General features: G+C 47.5%; 1 protein-coding gene across 1 annotated transcript in view; it reads right to left on the bottom strand.

Annotated features, from left to right (window-relative positions):
* LOC144720793 (nebulin-like) overlaps window positions 1-16,398 on the bottom strand; it is a 100,424-nt gene that overhangs the window by 69,873 nt on the left and 14,153 nt on the right. The window contains exons 11-36 of the mRNA XM_078597842.1: window positions 13,218-13,325; window positions 12,978-13,091; window positions 12,460-12,657; window positions 11,711-11,815; window positions 11,434-11,532; window positions 11,212-11,316; window positions 10,551-10,658; window positions 10,109-10,420; window positions 7,501-7,605; window positions 7,224-7,322; window positions 7,002-7,106; window positions 6,714-6,821; window positions 6,272-6,583; window positions 5,969-6,172; window positions 5,729-5,833; window positions 5,509-5,616; window positions 5,102-5,413; window positions 4,810-5,013; window positions 4,434-4,538; window positions 2,396-2,503; window positions 1,550-1,861; window positions 1,247-1,450; window positions 1,030-1,134; window positions 817-924; window positions 389-700; window positions 97-300 (exon numbers count right to left, since the gene is read on the bottom strand). Coding sequence (XP_078453968.1) covers window positions 97-300; window positions 389-700; window positions 817-924; window positions 1,030-1,134; window positions 1,247-1,450; window positions 1,550-1,861; window positions 2,396-2,503; window positions 4,434-4,538; window positions 4,810-5,013; window positions 5,102-5,413; window positions 5,509-5,616; window positions 5,729-5,833; window positions 5,969-6,172; window positions 6,272-6,583; window positions 6,714-6,821; window positions 7,002-7,106; window positions 7,224-7,322; window positions 7,501-7,605; window positions 10,109-10,420; window positions 10,551-10,658; window positions 11,212-11,316; window positions 11,434-11,532; window positions 11,711-11,815; window positions 12,460-12,657; window positions 12,978-13,091; window positions 13,218-13,325 — 4,269 coding nt within the window. The remainder of the gene's footprint in view (window positions 1-96; window positions 301-388; window positions 701-816; window positions 925-1,029; window positions 1,135-1,246; window positions 1,451-1,549; window positions 1,862-2,395; window positions 2,504-4,433; window positions 4,539-4,809; window positions 5,014-5,101; window positions 5,414-5,508; window positions 5,617-5,728; window positions 5,834-5,968; window positions 6,173-6,271; window positions 6,584-6,713; window positions 6,822-7,001; window positions 7,107-7,223; window positions 7,323-7,500; window positions 7,606-10,108; window positions 10,421-10,550; window positions 10,659-11,211; window positions 11,317-11,433; window positions 11,533-11,710; window positions 11,816-12,459; window positions 12,658-12,977; window positions 13,092-13,217; window positions 13,326-16,398) is intronic.

Below are 16,398 nucleotides of genomic sequence, written 5' to 3'. Positions count from 1 at the left end.
TAAATGTTATAGAGTTAGATTGCTCTTTTCTTGGATGAGTATTGCATGCTGGAATCACTTACAGTCTCAGCCCAAGTCCAGCACTATTGCACTCACGTTATTGATCTGGTCGGCGTTGAGCTTGTATTGCTGCATGATGGGCGAGTCACTGATGCTCGTGAATCCTACAGTATCTGGGTGCTGCCGGTATTTCTTCTCACTCAGGATGTCTCCTGCTTTCTGAACCTTCACATTGTCCAGGGACCCAACCGGAGTCCAGCCACACCCCCGGATCCAATCCAAGTCTGACTTGTACAGCGTCTAGGGTGACATAACCAGAATGCCGTGTTGTTAGACGACTGAGGAAAACAGAATAGATGAGTAAACAGGAACATAAAAAATATCTTACATCACTCTGAAGCTCGTTGGCCATCTTGGCGTGGGCGACGCTGGTCTGGTCCGGCAGACACGTCCAGTCGTGCAGCCTCTGCCTGTAGTTGGTGTCACTGACCATGTCCTGGCACTTCTTGGCCATGACGAGGTTCAGCATGTCCAAAGGCATGTGGTAGTTTGTCTTACTCTTTTCAAAATCCTTCTTGTACGCACGATCACTTTGCATTTTGGCAACGCGTATGGAGTGGACCAGCTTGGGATCGTCTTCCAGACTTTGGAAGCCCACGTGGTGTCCCTTTGCCTTCTCAAATGCCTCCTTGTACTTGACCTGAAAGTAATACAAACGTATTCAAAATCGCTCAAGAAAATCGTATTAATGTGTTTGATGCATTAATCCACGAACATTAGTTCCCATGAGTTTATTCATGAGATGAAGGACCTCACATCACTAGCAATGTTCCTGGAGGCCTTTGCAGCTTTAATGGAGATGGCATCCAGCCTCAGGTCATATCCATCTGCTCTCATCTGCTCCAGGTCATGCTTGTAGTATATCTGTACAAAAAACAAATTATCATGAAGAAAACATGAAAAATGACATTAATTTATACGTGTATAAAAATAAAATAAACCCATGTCTCTATTACAAATGGTACTCACATCGCTCAGGTTGTAGGTGTTGACCTTTGCCTGCAGCAGTTGTGGAGTGTCAGGCATGACGTGAATGCTGACCTTGTCCTGCTCCCAGGCTTCCTTGTACAAGCGCTGTCAATGCAGATACATTATACACTCAGATCGCCTTTCACTAACTTACTTATTGTATTGAATGCTGTGAACACTTAGAGACTCAGCCCAAACACCGCACTGATGAACTCACGTCGTTTGTCTGGTTGGCGTTGAGCTTGCACTGCTGCATGACGGGCGAGTCGATCACACTTGTGAAGCCTACGGTGTCCGGGTGCTGCCGGTATTTCTTCTCGCTGAGGATGTCCCCTGCTCTTTGAACCTTCTTTACATCCAGGGATTCGGTGGGAATCCATCCACACCCTCGGATCCATTCCAAGTCTGACTTGTACAGCGACTGTGTAAAGACAAGACATTGTTTCATGAATCCCCTGTGACCCGCCTCTGGTGATGATTCTCAGTGATACGCACGAGGCCGGTGGGAATGCACACTCACGTCGCTCTGCAGGTCGTAGGCCTTGCGGGCGTGCTGTCCCGTCATGTAGTCGGGTGGCAGCACGTAGCTGTGCAGCCGCGTCTTGTAGTCCACGTTGCTGGCCATGGCCTGGGCCTTCTTGGCCTCCACGACCTGCAGCATGTCCAGTGGCGTGTGGTAGCTGGTCTTGCCCTTCTCATAACCCTTCTTGTACTCGCGCTCACTTTGCATCTTGGCCACACGCATTGAGTGAACCATCTTGGGGTCGTCCTGCAGGCTCTGGGCCCCAATATGCTTGCCCTTGTCTGCCTCGTACTCCTTCTTGTACTTGCGCTGTCGAAAGTCAGGTTACAAAATGACAATATTATTGGCATTTATTTTTAAGTACATCTTATTTCACTCGATATTTTGACAGGGACATGACCCAGCAGTTGCACGTTTGCCGCTTGTTGCAGATGTTCGCAGTTTGAATCTGGCAAACCGTTCTAGCTAAGGCTGTATTGACCGTAAATGTGCCTTGTGCTTTAGATTGGATTTTTGAGATCACGTGACGTCATTCGAAAAGAGCAGGCCATTGCTTGTCAATGTCATGGTCCAATTTTAAAAAATCACCCGCGAATTAATCAAAGGATTTATACATAGCAATCATTGCCTCCTACTGGTTGACAAATTTCCACTTGCAGGCCGGTGCTGTCACCTTTTGCCACACAGGGTCAGCTGCCACTGAGGGTGTCCTTTTGAATGTTTGAGAGGAGATGTTATATATGACACTTTGAGTGCTGAGGCTTTTTAAATTGGCGTATGCATAGCTATCTAACAGCGATGGGGTACCAGTATTTTATAAGGTCGGCCATCAGCAACACTCACGTCACTCATGATGTTGACGGAGTGTTTGGCGGCTGTGATGGACAGCGCATCCAGTGGAAGCTCAAAATCCTTGTCCTTGGTCTTCTCCCAGGCCATCTTGTAGCAAACCTAGCGACACGACTAAAGTTTTAAACCAGCCAGAGTAGCAAGGATAACCTCAAACTTAAACCACAACAGTTCCACACAATAAATAACACAGGTTGGAGTAGCCTTGCCATATGCATGTATGTTAAACTTCTTTCACATCGTACGTAGCCAACCGTGCTAATCAGAGGTGCCATTATGCACTGTCCTTTTCCAAAGTGCTGCTTCTTATCAGGCAGGAAGACATGAATGCAGAGTTCTATTGGTAGCAGCAACCTCACACATGCCCCTGCCTCCAAGTGTCAACGTGTGGCACCACAATAACAGGATCACCTTGGTCCATATCTGGTTACACTAGCCAACCTCTGCACTACTAGCAAAGTGCACTTATGCACTACATTATTCGAAGCTCCAATGCACATTCCTAGATGCATTTGATCAGTGTGTAAAATATTTTTGTTACATAACCATGAAGTGTTTGTGTTAATGTTTTCTGGCTGTGTTAAGCCATTTTGTTAACATTTTCTCTTCTCATATTTTGTACACATCTTCTCTATTGCCTCTTTAGTGATTTTTATTTGCAGAATTAGTAAAAAAAAAAGTTTCTATAATTTTTTTGAAGTGCACCCCACCTTCTACTCTTCCTTATTCACAATGGTATAACATTATTGTAAACATTAATCTCGATTATTCTTTGGTTCTTTCGGTAAAGTCACGTATAAAGATAAAATAATAAATTAAATAATCGCATACGACGTTTCGATTGCAACACAAGCAATCATCATCAGGTATAATGAAATAGCGACACAAAATCTAACCAGAAAACCACAGACAGACATATAAGCAGACAGATATCACCAAGATACACAGAGAGGGCAACACAGGTACAGAGAGGGGTGTTGCCCTCTCTGTGTATCTTGGTGATATCTGTTTGCTTATATGTCTGTCTGTGGTTTTCTGGTTAGATTTTGTGTCGCTATTTCATTATACCTGATGATGATTGCTTGTGTTGCAATCGAAACGTCGTATGCGATTATTTAATTTATTATTTTATCTTTATACGTGACTTTACCGAAAGAACCAAAGAATAATTCCTGCAGTCACGAAAGCTCCAAAATTAAGATTAATCTCGATTGTTCAATTTAAATGCTTTTGAAATGTGGCACAATAGAAGTAGAAACACTCCAATTATTTATAAGGTCCAAATTTGCTATAGGCTTCAACAATACGTGCAGTCAATATTGAATCTGACCAGTCGGAGACTGGCGGGCACTTGATTGACCCTGTAACCTTGAGTGACCTTGTAACCTTGTGTGTACACTCGTCTCTTGAGTGACCTTGTGACCTTGTGTGTACACTAGTCTCTTGAGTGACTTGATATGCACACCAACCAGATGGCTAAAGGAGGCCTGTTGCATGCCTGCCCAATGAGATTTTCATGTCGTGTTTTACAGATATTGAAAACAAATGTGTTGCTATCCACCTGGAGCCCCTCGTCTCTTCATTATGAATGTGCAACATAAATATTGTGTACTTAACCCGTCTTGATATGACCCAGGTCGCCCTTAATAAACAGGGAATGTTGTTTCATCTCAATGATTTTATTTCAGATCCTGGTTAAATATGGCATACTACTACGAGCAGCTCACAATAGGAAGGTTGTAAGTTCAAATTCTGGTTGAGGGTTGACTCAACCCATCATGTTTCCAGGGTCAATAAAATTATTACCACTTTGTGGGGAAGTCAACAGTGGTTGTCCTATGGATAGACTCGCCCCCGCCATAGGAATGCGAAATTTTCACCACTGGCTTAAGGCTGTAAAGAGATGAACACTACCTCAATCGAGCAGGAAATTACTGTGACTACTCCTACATGAGTGGTGACCGTGGCATGCTGTGCTCACAGGCATGCGATGAGGACACAGGCGTTAAAGCAACTGTGCATCTCAACTTACGTCGCTGGAGTTATAGGCATTGACGCGTGCCTGTAGCAGCTGCGGTGCATCTGGAGGCAGCGTGTACGAGTGTTTGGCCTCCTCACCATCAGCCCTGTACACCAACTACAGACGCACGACAGAGTCACAAACCAGCCGGCCCTGTGCAGCATCTGGACTTGCATCACGCGTGAACGTGGACAGCGGCGACATCAAAACATGTCTAAACCTCCACGGCAAAATGAAAGATATCATCCAACATATTTTTTTTGTTCTGAAGAAGGATCACTTCCAGATACGTTAGTTTATAATGTATTGTCATTCACAGGGCAATGGTTGTTAATTTAAATGCATGCTAATTTACTGAAGCATCACTTTAAGATCATGTTAAACTCACATCGCTCAGCTGTTCGGCATTGACTTTAGCTTGGAGCATATCGGGCGAATCGCTGATGCTGGTGAAGCCTACAGTATCTGGGTGCTGCCGGTATTTCCTCTCGCTCAGGATGTCTCCTGCTCTCTGAGCCTTCACATTGTCCAAGGACCCAACCGAAATCCAGCCACATCCCCGGATCCAATCAAGGTCTGCCTTGTAGAGAGTCTAGGGTGACATAACCAGAATTATGTGTTACTAGACACTGAGAAAAACATAATACATGAGCAAACAAAAACATAAAACAAGATCTTACATCGCTTTGCAGCTCGTTGGCCATCTTGGCGTGGGCGACGCTGGTCTGGTCCGGCAGACACGTCCAGTCGTGCAGTCTCTGCCTGTAGGTGGTGTCACTGACCATGTCCTGGCACTTCTTGGCCATGACGAGGTTCAGCATGTCCAAAGGCATGTGGTAGTTTGTCTTACTCTTTTCAAAATTCTTCTTGTACGCACGATCACTTTGCATTTTAGCAACGCGCATGGAGTGGACCAGCTTGGGATCGTCTTCCAGGCTTTGGAAGCCCACGTGGTGTCCCTTTGCCTTCTCAAAAGCCTCCTTGTACTTGACCTGCAAAAGAAAGAGGCACACGTCCTTCAGCCTGCAGCCACAGGGTAGTGGCTCGTTGCTGTGAAGGCAGTGGCGGTGCGGCGGTGTGAGCTCACGTCACTGGCGATCGCCCTGCAGGCCTTGGCCGCTCGGATGGGGATGGCGTCTGCTCGCACGTCACAGCCTAGAGCACGCTGCTCCTCCAATCCTTTTTTGTAGCAAACCTGAAACAAACGATTCCTGTGATGTAGCTAGACCGCAGGCTACTTACCTTGTTCATCATGTTCATAATATTCTTAATGGTGCACACATGTTTTCAGCTGCAACCAGGCTCACATCACTGAGGTTGTACGCGTTGGCTTTGGCCTGTAACAGCTGCGGCGTATCGGGCATCATACTTATTTCAGTCTTTGAATCCTCCCATGCTTTCCTGTACGCACGCTACAAACACACCACAAAATCAGAACACTACATTTGTCAGAAATTGTGCAAAAAATTTGACATTTTTAACCATCAGAATGTTAATGAACCTAAACTTAAGCCTCGTGTCACTTTAGGCATAAGCAATGCACTCACGTCGTTGATCTGGTCGGCGTTGAGCTTGCACTGCTGCATGACGGGCGAGTCGGTCACACTGGTGAAGCCTACGGTGTCTGGGTGTTGCCGGTATTTCTTCTCGCTCAGGATGTTCCCTGCTCTTTTAACCTTCTTTACATCCAGGGATTCGGTGGGAATCCATCCACACCCTCGGATCCATTCCAAGTCTGACTTGTACAGCGACTGTGTAAAGACAAGACATTGTTTCATGAATCCCCTGTGACCCGCCTCTGGTGATGATTCTCAGTGATACGCACGAGGCCGGTGGGAATGCACACTCACGTCGCTCTGCAGGTCGTAGGCCTTGCGGGCGTGCTGTCCCGTCATGTAGTCGGGTGGCAGCACGTAGCTGTGCAGCCGCGTCTTGTAGTCCACGTTGCTGGCCATGGCCTGGGCCTTCTTGGCCTCCACGACCTGCAGCATGTCCATCGGCGTGTGGTAGCTGGTCTTGCCCTTCTCATAGCCCTTCTTGTACTCACGCTGACTCTGCATCTTGGCCACACGCATTGAGTGAACCATCTTGGGGTCGTCCTGCAGGCTCCGGGCTCCGATGTGCTTGCCCTTGTCTGCCTCGTACTCCTTCTTGTACTTGCGCTACACCACAGTCACCACGGCCACAACCAATGTGAGATGCCTAAAGATAACCCGGGCCACTTTTGCTTTCTGGTTCTTAATGCGCTGCAATTGTTTGCGTGATTGCTCTGTGTGGGCGCTTGTTACTCACATCGCTCACGATGTTGCTGGAAGCTCTTGCAGCACGGAAAGGAATGGCATCAGCCTTCAGGTCATAACCCGTGGCCTTATTTTCTTCATAGTCAAATTGGTAGCATTTCTGGTGAGAAAACATTGTGATACCGACCACAATCAAAGGCATCACTCAGGTGATATTGTTTTTGTACAGTTGTAGTCGTGAGTGTGAAATCGTCGGTGATCAATTTTGAGGTGGTTAGTGAGTGAGAACGATCACCCCACGTGACAGGCGTTGAGGTGGTGACAGTAATGGGCTGCTTACATTACTCAGATTGATGCTGTTGACCTTGGCCTGCAGCAGCTGGGGTTCATCTGCATCCATGGTGTACTGGTGCAGGCGCTTCTCGCCATCTGCCTTGTACACTAGCTGCTCGCACACGCAAATGTACACGCACAGAGCCATCAGGAAGAATAACAAACGGTGTTTGAAAATGAATGATGCAGGAGGGTCATTCATGGCAGAACGGAACACTCTGACACGTACTTTACTGCAGAGCTGCTGGTTGGATTTGGCCTTCACCAACTCTGGCGTGTCCTCCACCTGGGTGAAGGGCTGCTGCTGAGCTGGCTGTCTGTACTTCCTCTGTGGGAGCAGCAAAGCAACATCTCAGCACCTCGTTTCTGCACAGAGAAGCGCAGGCTGTGGACAGGACAGGCGGAACGCTGAGTCGGTGGGAGCACGGGCGACGGTGCCTGCCCTTGTACAGGTGTGCACCGTCGCTGGTGGCCTTGCAGGTGCGGAGATAGGGGAGGTGACGCACCTCACTCAGGATGCTGCCTGCGCGCTTGACCTTCTCAACGTCCACGGAACCCGAGGTGACCCAGCCCACCCCACGCATCCAGTCCATGTCCGACTTGTACAAATTCTGCAGCACGCACATATGTAGCGCGCACCACGACATACACATGACTCGTACGACATGCACACCATTCTATGGGAACCTCATTTGCCAGTAAAAATATGATAATTGGTTTTTTACCCTTCTATCTGGCAACAAAACTGACACCTTTTTAGAAGGAGTCATGTTTGCATAGACCGCAATACCTGCAGTCATAAATACAAACAAAAGACATAACTCTGATAATGTGCACTGTCCTTGAAGTTGATTGGTCCACACCCGAGACAGCTTTCCTTAGAGCCTAGTCTCACATGGGTTGGACCAGATGACGCCAAAAGGCGCACTGCGCCTTTTGGCGTCATCTGGTCCAACCCATGTGAGACTAGGCTCTAAGGAAAGCTGTCTCGGGTGTGGACCAATCAACTTCAAGGACAGTGCACATTATCAGAGTTATGTCTTTTGTTTGTATTTATGACTGCAGGTATTGCGGTCTATGCAAACATGACTCCTTCTAAAAAGGTGTCAGTTTTGTTGCCAGATAGAAGGGTAAAAAACCAATTATCATGCACACCATTGCGTCACATTGTCTGCACACACTTCTTGCCACACACGTGTCTCTAAATAGACTAAACTGTGATGCATTATAAACAGGAAAAATTAAAGCTCACATGTTTTAATAGTTTAAAATCTAAATCATCTTCTTTTAATTTTAATTAAATAGGCCATGCAAGATATTAATCCATGCAGGTGGCTCAGCAGTAGACCAAGGAGCTTGTGATTGGAAGGTTGGGAATTTAAATTCTTGTTGGGAGTTGACTCAGCCTATAATCCCTCCGGTGTTGATTAAATTAGTACCGTTTTGTGGGGAAGTCAACAGTGATTGTCCTATGGATATCTGAATCCCGACACAGAAATGTGGAATTCCCACCACTGGTTCAGGGAGGTACACGGTAGATGAGTACCGCTGCAATGCTCATTTGTGCAGGATATCGTTGTCACTTTGAAACCACGTAAATCTCCTAAGCTACCTTCATTTTAACAAGTCGGCAAGAATGGCTACTCCGCTGCGTGTGCGCATAGCACAGCTTGAATAGCATAGACGCACGACACTCGGCTTCATGTCCGCATCATGCTCAAGTCCTCAACGGAATGGCACTTATATTCTGTGGCTGCTTGTGGTGTTTCAGTTTCTTAAAAAAAAAATGCTGAGAACAGGCCCAAAGGCCCACAACGTCACATGGCCAGCTACAAACAGCACCATCAAATTTGTAACAGGTAAGTGTTAACACGCTTCTTGAATCGAGCGAGGTTATTATTAGAGCCTGGGGAAAGAGACAATGGTGGGAATTCCAAAGTGGAGCAGTGCGGGGGAAGAAGCATAAAGAGAAGTGAGTTGACCTGCGGTGTGGTGAGCAAGTGAGTGAGGTGGGTTAGTGAGAGGGTGAGTGTGTTGTTGTGACCAGCAGTGTGGTGGTTGAACACAGTCTGGATGAGACAAAATGGTGAGACTAATAGACTGAGTCCTCAACATGGGTGGAGAAATCAATGAGTGAATTAACGGTAAGAGTAACCATGGTAGTAGCGATAGAAGAGTGATAAGGAGGTGACTGACTGTCGGTAAGTGAGTGAATCAGCGAGTGAGGGATAATTATCAATCTCCCCGACTGCTTTAAATAAGCAGGGGCCAATGACAGTCCTTTGACAGGAATTCTGAGACATGTTCTTTTGGGTGCCTTAATATCTGGGTACCATAATTGGATTTTTTTTACAAACTTGAGTTTTATCAATCGTGGCTCTGAGAGAAAGACACAGCACAAAACACAAACTGCTCTTGGTTGTGGAGATGTACCTGGAATGCGTCCCAAGCTGCCCAATACTAGTTCAAAATGTAATTCATGAGTAAAAGACAAATCCTTTAAAATCACTTCAGTAATATTGTCACTGTTGTATCGCCCCACATTTCATGATATAATGTCAGTGCAGTGATGCCAATAGACAACCTCCTGCTTTTGATTTTCAAGTATTTTTCGTCGATAATAAAGCTGTGTACTCATGCCCAATGGCCTGGAACAAAGTAGGAGCAATTCGTTTGTGAGTTGCATCCACCTCTAACTAAATAAAAAGCACAACTGTACGTATGTTGAACTTCTGTTGCACCGTACGTAGCCAACCGTGCTAATCGGAGGTGAGTATAATATAGAATATCAAACATGGCTTTACACATGAGAGAACAAGGAACACAAAATAGAGAAAGAGCAAAGATGTCCCGCATTGTCACCGTCAAAAACGACACCTCAAACGGAAAGGGCAACAAGCGAAGGAAGCAATAAAGCTGGTGCAAGACAGGAGTAGGCAGAATGGTCTCATTGGGCCCCCTCGTCGTGACAAAAAGACAGAAGGGCACTCAAGAATAAGAGAAATAAGTGTAATACAGTGTGGATAGTGAACAAGAACTGGAGTCTCAGATCAGCACTGCCAGATGGTTCCCTGTGAGCACGAGAATCGCCCTCATTCGTTGCACATTCCTCACGTCGCTCTGCAGGTCGTAGGCCTTGCGGGCGTGCTGGGCCGTCATGTGGTCGGGTGGCAGCACGTAGCTGTGCAGCCGCGTCTTGTAGTCCACGTTGCTGGCCATGGCCTGGGCCTTCTTGGCCTCCACGACCTGCAGCATGTCCATCGGCGTGTGGTAGCTGGTCTTGCCCTTCTCATAGCCCTTCTTGTACTCACGCTGACTCTGCATCTTGGCCACACGCATTGAGTGAACCATCTTGGGGTCATCCTGCAGGCTCCGGGCCCCGATGTGCTTGCCTTTGTCTGCCTCGTACTCCTTCTTGTACTTGCGCTGCACCACAGTCACCACGGCCACAACCACTGTGAGATGTCTGAAGATAACCCGGGCCACCTTTGCTTTCTGGTTCTTAATGCGCTGCAATTGTTTTCGTGATTGTTCTGTGTGGGCGCTTGTTACTCACATCGCTCACGATGTTGCTGGAAGCTCTTGCAGCACGGAAAGGAATGGCATCAGCCTTCAGGTCATAACCCGTGGCCTTGTTTTCTTCATAGTCAAATTGGTAGCATTTCTGGTGAGAAAACATTGCGATACCGACTACAATCAAAGGCATCACTCGGGTAATGTCGTGCTGTATTTGTGCATTCATATGGCTCTTAAACGCCTCAGCAACTGAAAAAATATTCCGTCACATCTCATCTCAAACATTCCAAGGGGACCCCCCAGTGGCAACTCTCCCTGTGTGGCGCAGCTGACTTACCAGCTGGCCTGCAAGTAGTCTGCCAGTAGGGGGCGATGATTGCTATGTATAATCCCAATTGAGTAATCTTGAGGGGAATCTTTTGATTGGAAAATTTGGACCGTGACGCCGGCACATAATGACCCATTCATTTCCAATTACGTCACGGGATCTTTAGCGTCCGCTTTAAAGCAGACGGCACTTATATTATGGTTAATACACCGGCTGTTAGAAGTATCATTATTGTAGGCAAACAAGCAGAGGAGAGTTGTGGCAGTGAGTGTGAAACTCTGAGTGATCACTACCTATGATCGGTATTGAAGTGGTGAGTGAATGAGTGATTACCCCATGCGTTGAGGTGGCAAGAGAGTAATGGGCTGCTTACATTACTCAGATTGATGCTGTTGACCTTGGCCTGCAGCAGCTGGGGTTCATCTGCATCCATGGTGTACTGGTGCAGGCGCTTCTCGCTATCTGCCTTGTACACGAGCTGCTCGCACACGCAAATGTACACGCACAGAGCCATCAGGAAGAATAGCAAACGGTGTTTGAAAATGAATGATGCAGGAGGGTCATTCACGGCAGAACGGAACACTCTGACACGTACTTTACTGCAGAGCTGCTTGTTGAATTTGGCCTTCACCAACTCTGGCGTGTCCTCCACCTGGGTGAAGGGCTGCTGCTGAGCTGGCTGTCTGTACTTCCTCTGTGGGAGCAGCAAAGAAACATCTCAGCACCTCGTTTCTGCACAAAGAAGCGCAGGTTGTGGACAGGACAGGCGGAACGCTGAGTCGGTGGGAGCACGGGCGACGGTGCCTGCCCTTGTACAGGTGTGCACCGTCGCTGGTGGCCTTGCAGGTGCGGAGATAGGGGAGGTGACGCACCTCACTCAGGATGCTGCCTGCGCGCTTGACCTTCTCAACGTCCACGGAACCCGAGGTGACCCAGCCCACCCCACGCATCCAGTCCATGTCCGACTTGTACAAATTCTGCAGCACGCACATATGTAGCGCGCACCATGACATATACATGACTCGTACGACATACGCACCATCACGTCACATTGTCTACACACACTTCTTGTTGTAGGGACATCTATTTATTAATTTATCAATTTAAATATTCCGCTGAACCATCCCTTGAGCCGGTATGCCTTGTTTACAAGGGTGTCCCGGGTGTTAACTCACACGTACATAACAAACATGTCACGACACATGTACACACATTTACATGTACAACTTATGCAGTTTGCATTCATGCAATGTATATCTCACCCAGTCAAACACACACATAAATACAGAAGTAAGTGATACACATGGCCGGTTTATGTAAAAAGCATTAGCACTATGGTGGTCGCATATATTGCGTGAGCGAGCTTTAATCACAGATTTAAATCAGCTCGGACTGGCGGCACGAGTTGGTGGGTCTGGGAGATGGTTCCATGCTGAAGCAGCTCTGTGCGGGTTTGGTGAGAGTTAAACTGTTGTGCCTGTGAGATCGAAGAGTGGAGTTATTGTTGGAGTCAAACGAGAGATGTTGAGTTGATGAAGAGGGTGGCATATCAATGGAATGATGATGATGTCACCGCCTGTGCGATCAAAGTGCAGTGCTCAGTGTCAGTGGTGGCTCGTACATCACTCTGGAGGTCGTAGGCCTTGCGGGCCTGCTGTGACGTCACACAGTCAGGGGGAAGTACGTAGCCATGTTGGCTTGTCTTGTAGTCCAAGTTGCTGGCCATTTCCTGCGCATTTTTGGCTTGAACCACGTGAACACAGTCCGCCGGCATGTGAAACTTAGTCTTGTTCTTCTCATATTCCTTCTTGTACAGATTCTAAACAGACGATACAATCAATCAAACAAGGCTTTATTTGGGCCCCTAATAACACAACATGAGGAGCTGGAATTAAAGATAATTTTTACTGCATGTATTACCATGTGAGAACATAATCAATACATATTAACATAATGCACGTGTCTACACACCAAACACCACCATGGCAGGCTACGGATAACCTGGTTCGTGGTGGAATGTGACTTGCGGGCTTGCTACACTTGTTCACAATAAACAATCAAAATGTATCTGTAACTTTCTCTTGCATGTGCGTCATGCATAGTGATGTGAACCAATCGCACCGAAGGCAATGCACCCACCTCACTGCGGTTCTTGGAAACATTCATGGAATGGCGGATCTTGGGATCATCATCCACGCTCTGCATGCAGGCCGCTTGGCCTCGGGCCTGCTCGAATGCCCGCTTGTACTCCACCTGCAGCACAACGAATCACCAGCTCACGGTCAGAGACACTCCCGCAAATCCACGTGGCTATAAACCAATGAAAACATTGGTTTGTGTGACAGCAATTAGTGTGTACCAGGGCAGTGTAAAACCCACATTGCTGGCAATCTTGCACTGGGCCTTGGCCACCTTGAGTGGCAGTGCATCCTTCTGCAGACCACACTGTTTGTCCTTCATGTGCTCCCAGTCTGCCTTGTACTGGATCTGCACAAGTCCACAGAGGCCACAGCACCAACATTAACACACAGCAGTGCAACAATGGCCTCTGCTAGGAAATCCCCAACCATAAGCATTGTATAATGCATTCATTGTGCATGACAACATACACGCATATGTAACAGCCTTCAGGCCCTGTGCTGAGTACCAACTCATAAGACTCTCAATGATAACAAAAAAACTAGCTTTGTTCGCGTCACTGCCTCAGTCTCATCACTCACCTTACACTACTTACCAGATACCACTTACAGCACACCAGCCACTCTGTTGTATCCTAACCCTTCTTCCAAACTTGATATTTTTATATATTATCTTTTTACTTGATATATAATGAATGAAAACACCCCAAAGCGCAGCAAACTGCAAAACACCAGGTGTTGTTAAGTAATGAACTGGAGGAGGGCTAGGATGACGAATTTGCAACCTTGCCTCAAGGAAAGATAAATCCAGGGTGAGTGGTCAAACGAAGTGGGTCAGCTCAAGGTTGTGTACACAGGGGAGGGAGCTGATTAACAACCTGCGCGTCTGAACGTGAGGGGGCCTTTGACCTGAACTTAAGAATAACACTCCCAGAGCAGAAGGTTGGATGGCCACAGTGAGACGAATAAGAGCGTTGTATATCTCAAGGATGCAGACTCAGCTGAATAGCAAGTCTGCAGGGGTCACCAGAAGTTCGCGTTCGCCTAGTTAAGACGAAAAGCTCAATTATTCTGTATTGCTATTAAAGTAACGTTAAAGTCGGAATTTAACAACAGGATAGGCTAAAGTTATCGATATTCACACCCACGCCAATTAAACCAGGCCACAAGTTACGCCTACTGAACCATCACCATCATTAAGTCAATATGAAATGTTATTTCCATACTTTAATACTTTTTATACAACTCGACCCAAAGCATATGACAATCAGAACCTTCCTAAGTCAAAATTGAATCGCACCCAGACAGGAGCGAATAGTCGATATAAGGTTGAAGAGGGAAGGAAATTAAGAGCACGGCGAACTGCAAACGTAAGCAAAAAAGCCGGGAACACACCAACCCAGCGACCCACCAGCCCAGCAACAGCGAGTCGGGCTTCGACAGGCCATAAAAGTAGAAATAATAACTCCCGGGGTCAGGGGACATCAGAAGAAGCAAGCAGACAAAAACCAGAACTGACTCCAAGGTTCAACCGCCCTCACCTACAAGGAGTGACGGAAATTAATGAGGCCTTGAGTTAACGGCGTCAGCTGGACAGCAACAACAACGGCGAGCAGAGACAGAGTGAGGCAAAGACTGCGAGGCTATGAAATGCAACTTCATGTCAGTAAAGCCGACCAACAAGTTAAGTTAAAGACATCACAATACATAATATCGTACATAACATCAATGTTAACGCTATTCACCGTCAACTATATTCCGCTTATATAACCATGCAGACACCAAGGAATACGAATTCCTAGGATCAAGAAACTTACCCCTTAACCTAAGATATCGGAAATAAATTAATAATAATAAGCCTATGCATGAAAAGACAAAAGTAAAACTTATGAAAAGCCAGGATAGCGGGATAAATCACCACCAGGTCGAAATAAAATACATAATAAAAGAGCGATGTTAAACCCAGGGTCGGAGAGAAAGGGAGATCCCGGCCGTCTTTGTATCCCCGCAGCGCGGGATGGGAGTGTGTATGTGCTCGGGGAGGCACCTCCACTTGGGTCAAGCACCACGATGGGAAACGACACACCTTAGGTTACATACAGAATCATAACTGGGAAATGGTAAGGGACAAATGTTAATTTAAAACTTTTTAACCATGTCTGTGTGCGTCTGTGAGGGTCGGAGGGAGTGTGCCCCTCCCTCCAGGCCGTGCAACACGGACAGAGACGCCTGTGAGACGATTTGTAACGTCTGTGTTTTGGTTCATGAAGAAGGCCAGACAAGAGATGATATTGCACCCAGACAGAGAGACGACTTCGAGGCAATTTGTAACATCTGATTGTTTGCTCATGGATTTTATGGAGGGAGTATGACAACGGAATATACCGTGGGTGATGCACACAAGGACACGGACGTACGGACACACACATGGATACACCTACCTACGGACAGATCCTGACACAGCAAAAATCGAAAGAAACCCCGCCTTGTGGGCAGGACCCAAAGGGATTTTTCGGCATAAAAGAAAGGACCCTGAGCATTGGAAACCAGTTCGACCAGGAGAGTCAACTCATCACGAGTTCGACCAGGAGAGTCAACTCATCACGAGTTCGACCAGCGGGTCGGCTCAGGAGCGAGCTCGACCGGGAGGGTCGGCTCGACTCATCTTCAGTTCGACCAGGAGAGTCGACTCATCACGAGTTCGACCAGGAGTGTCAACTCATCAGCCGAGTTCGACCAGTGGGTCGGCTCAGGAGTTCGACCAGCGGGTCGACTCAGGAGCGAGCTGCGACCAGCGGGTCGGCTCGACTCATCTTCAGCTCGACCGAGCGGGTCGACTCAGGAGCGAGCTGCGACCAACGGGTCAGCTCGACTCTTCAGCTTCTGGGACTCAGCCGAGTTCAGCCGGCTCTCGGGGCTCGACTCAAGCGGCTCCCCATCTCCTCTGCAGGCGGGCAAGACCCGCTTGACAGCTCAACTCGGCCTGCGTGGGCCAACCTCTGCCGAGTCGGAGGTCTCTGCTGCAGCTGATAATCGCGGTTTGGCGACGAGGCGACGACCCAGCACTGCGCGCTGCGAGCGAGCTGTGGGCGCCACCTACCGACCGGGTTCCGAACTACGACAGCGTATCAACAGGCATCCAAACCAATTCAACACGGCGACAGGAGAGCGCCTGATACGTATGACGCGCACCGCCCCCTCACCACACGACCACCAGGCGTCTGTTTGACATAAAGAACCGACTCCGAACATTGACTATTCAAGACCACTCTTACCACTCGAACACACTCGAACCCATAAGCCATCCGTGGCTGTGAAGAAAACACTCGAGACCGAGTGATGGCCATCCGTCGTTTATAAGAGTATTCGTAATTTTTATCTTTAATATTTAGTGGGCTGTACTCTTAATCGCATAAATTCCC

This window comes from Lampetra planeri, chromosome 10, assembly GCF_965212315.1.
Source record: "Lampetra planeri chromosome 10, kcLamPlan1.2.h2, whole genome shotgun sequence".
Lineage (NCBI taxonomy): Eukaryota > Metazoa > Chordata > Hyperoartia > Petromyzontiformes > Petromyzontidae > Lampetra > Lampetra planeri.
The sequence above is the reverse complement of the archived record's forward strand: the minus strand, read 5'-3'. Positions and strand labels throughout refer to the sequence as shown.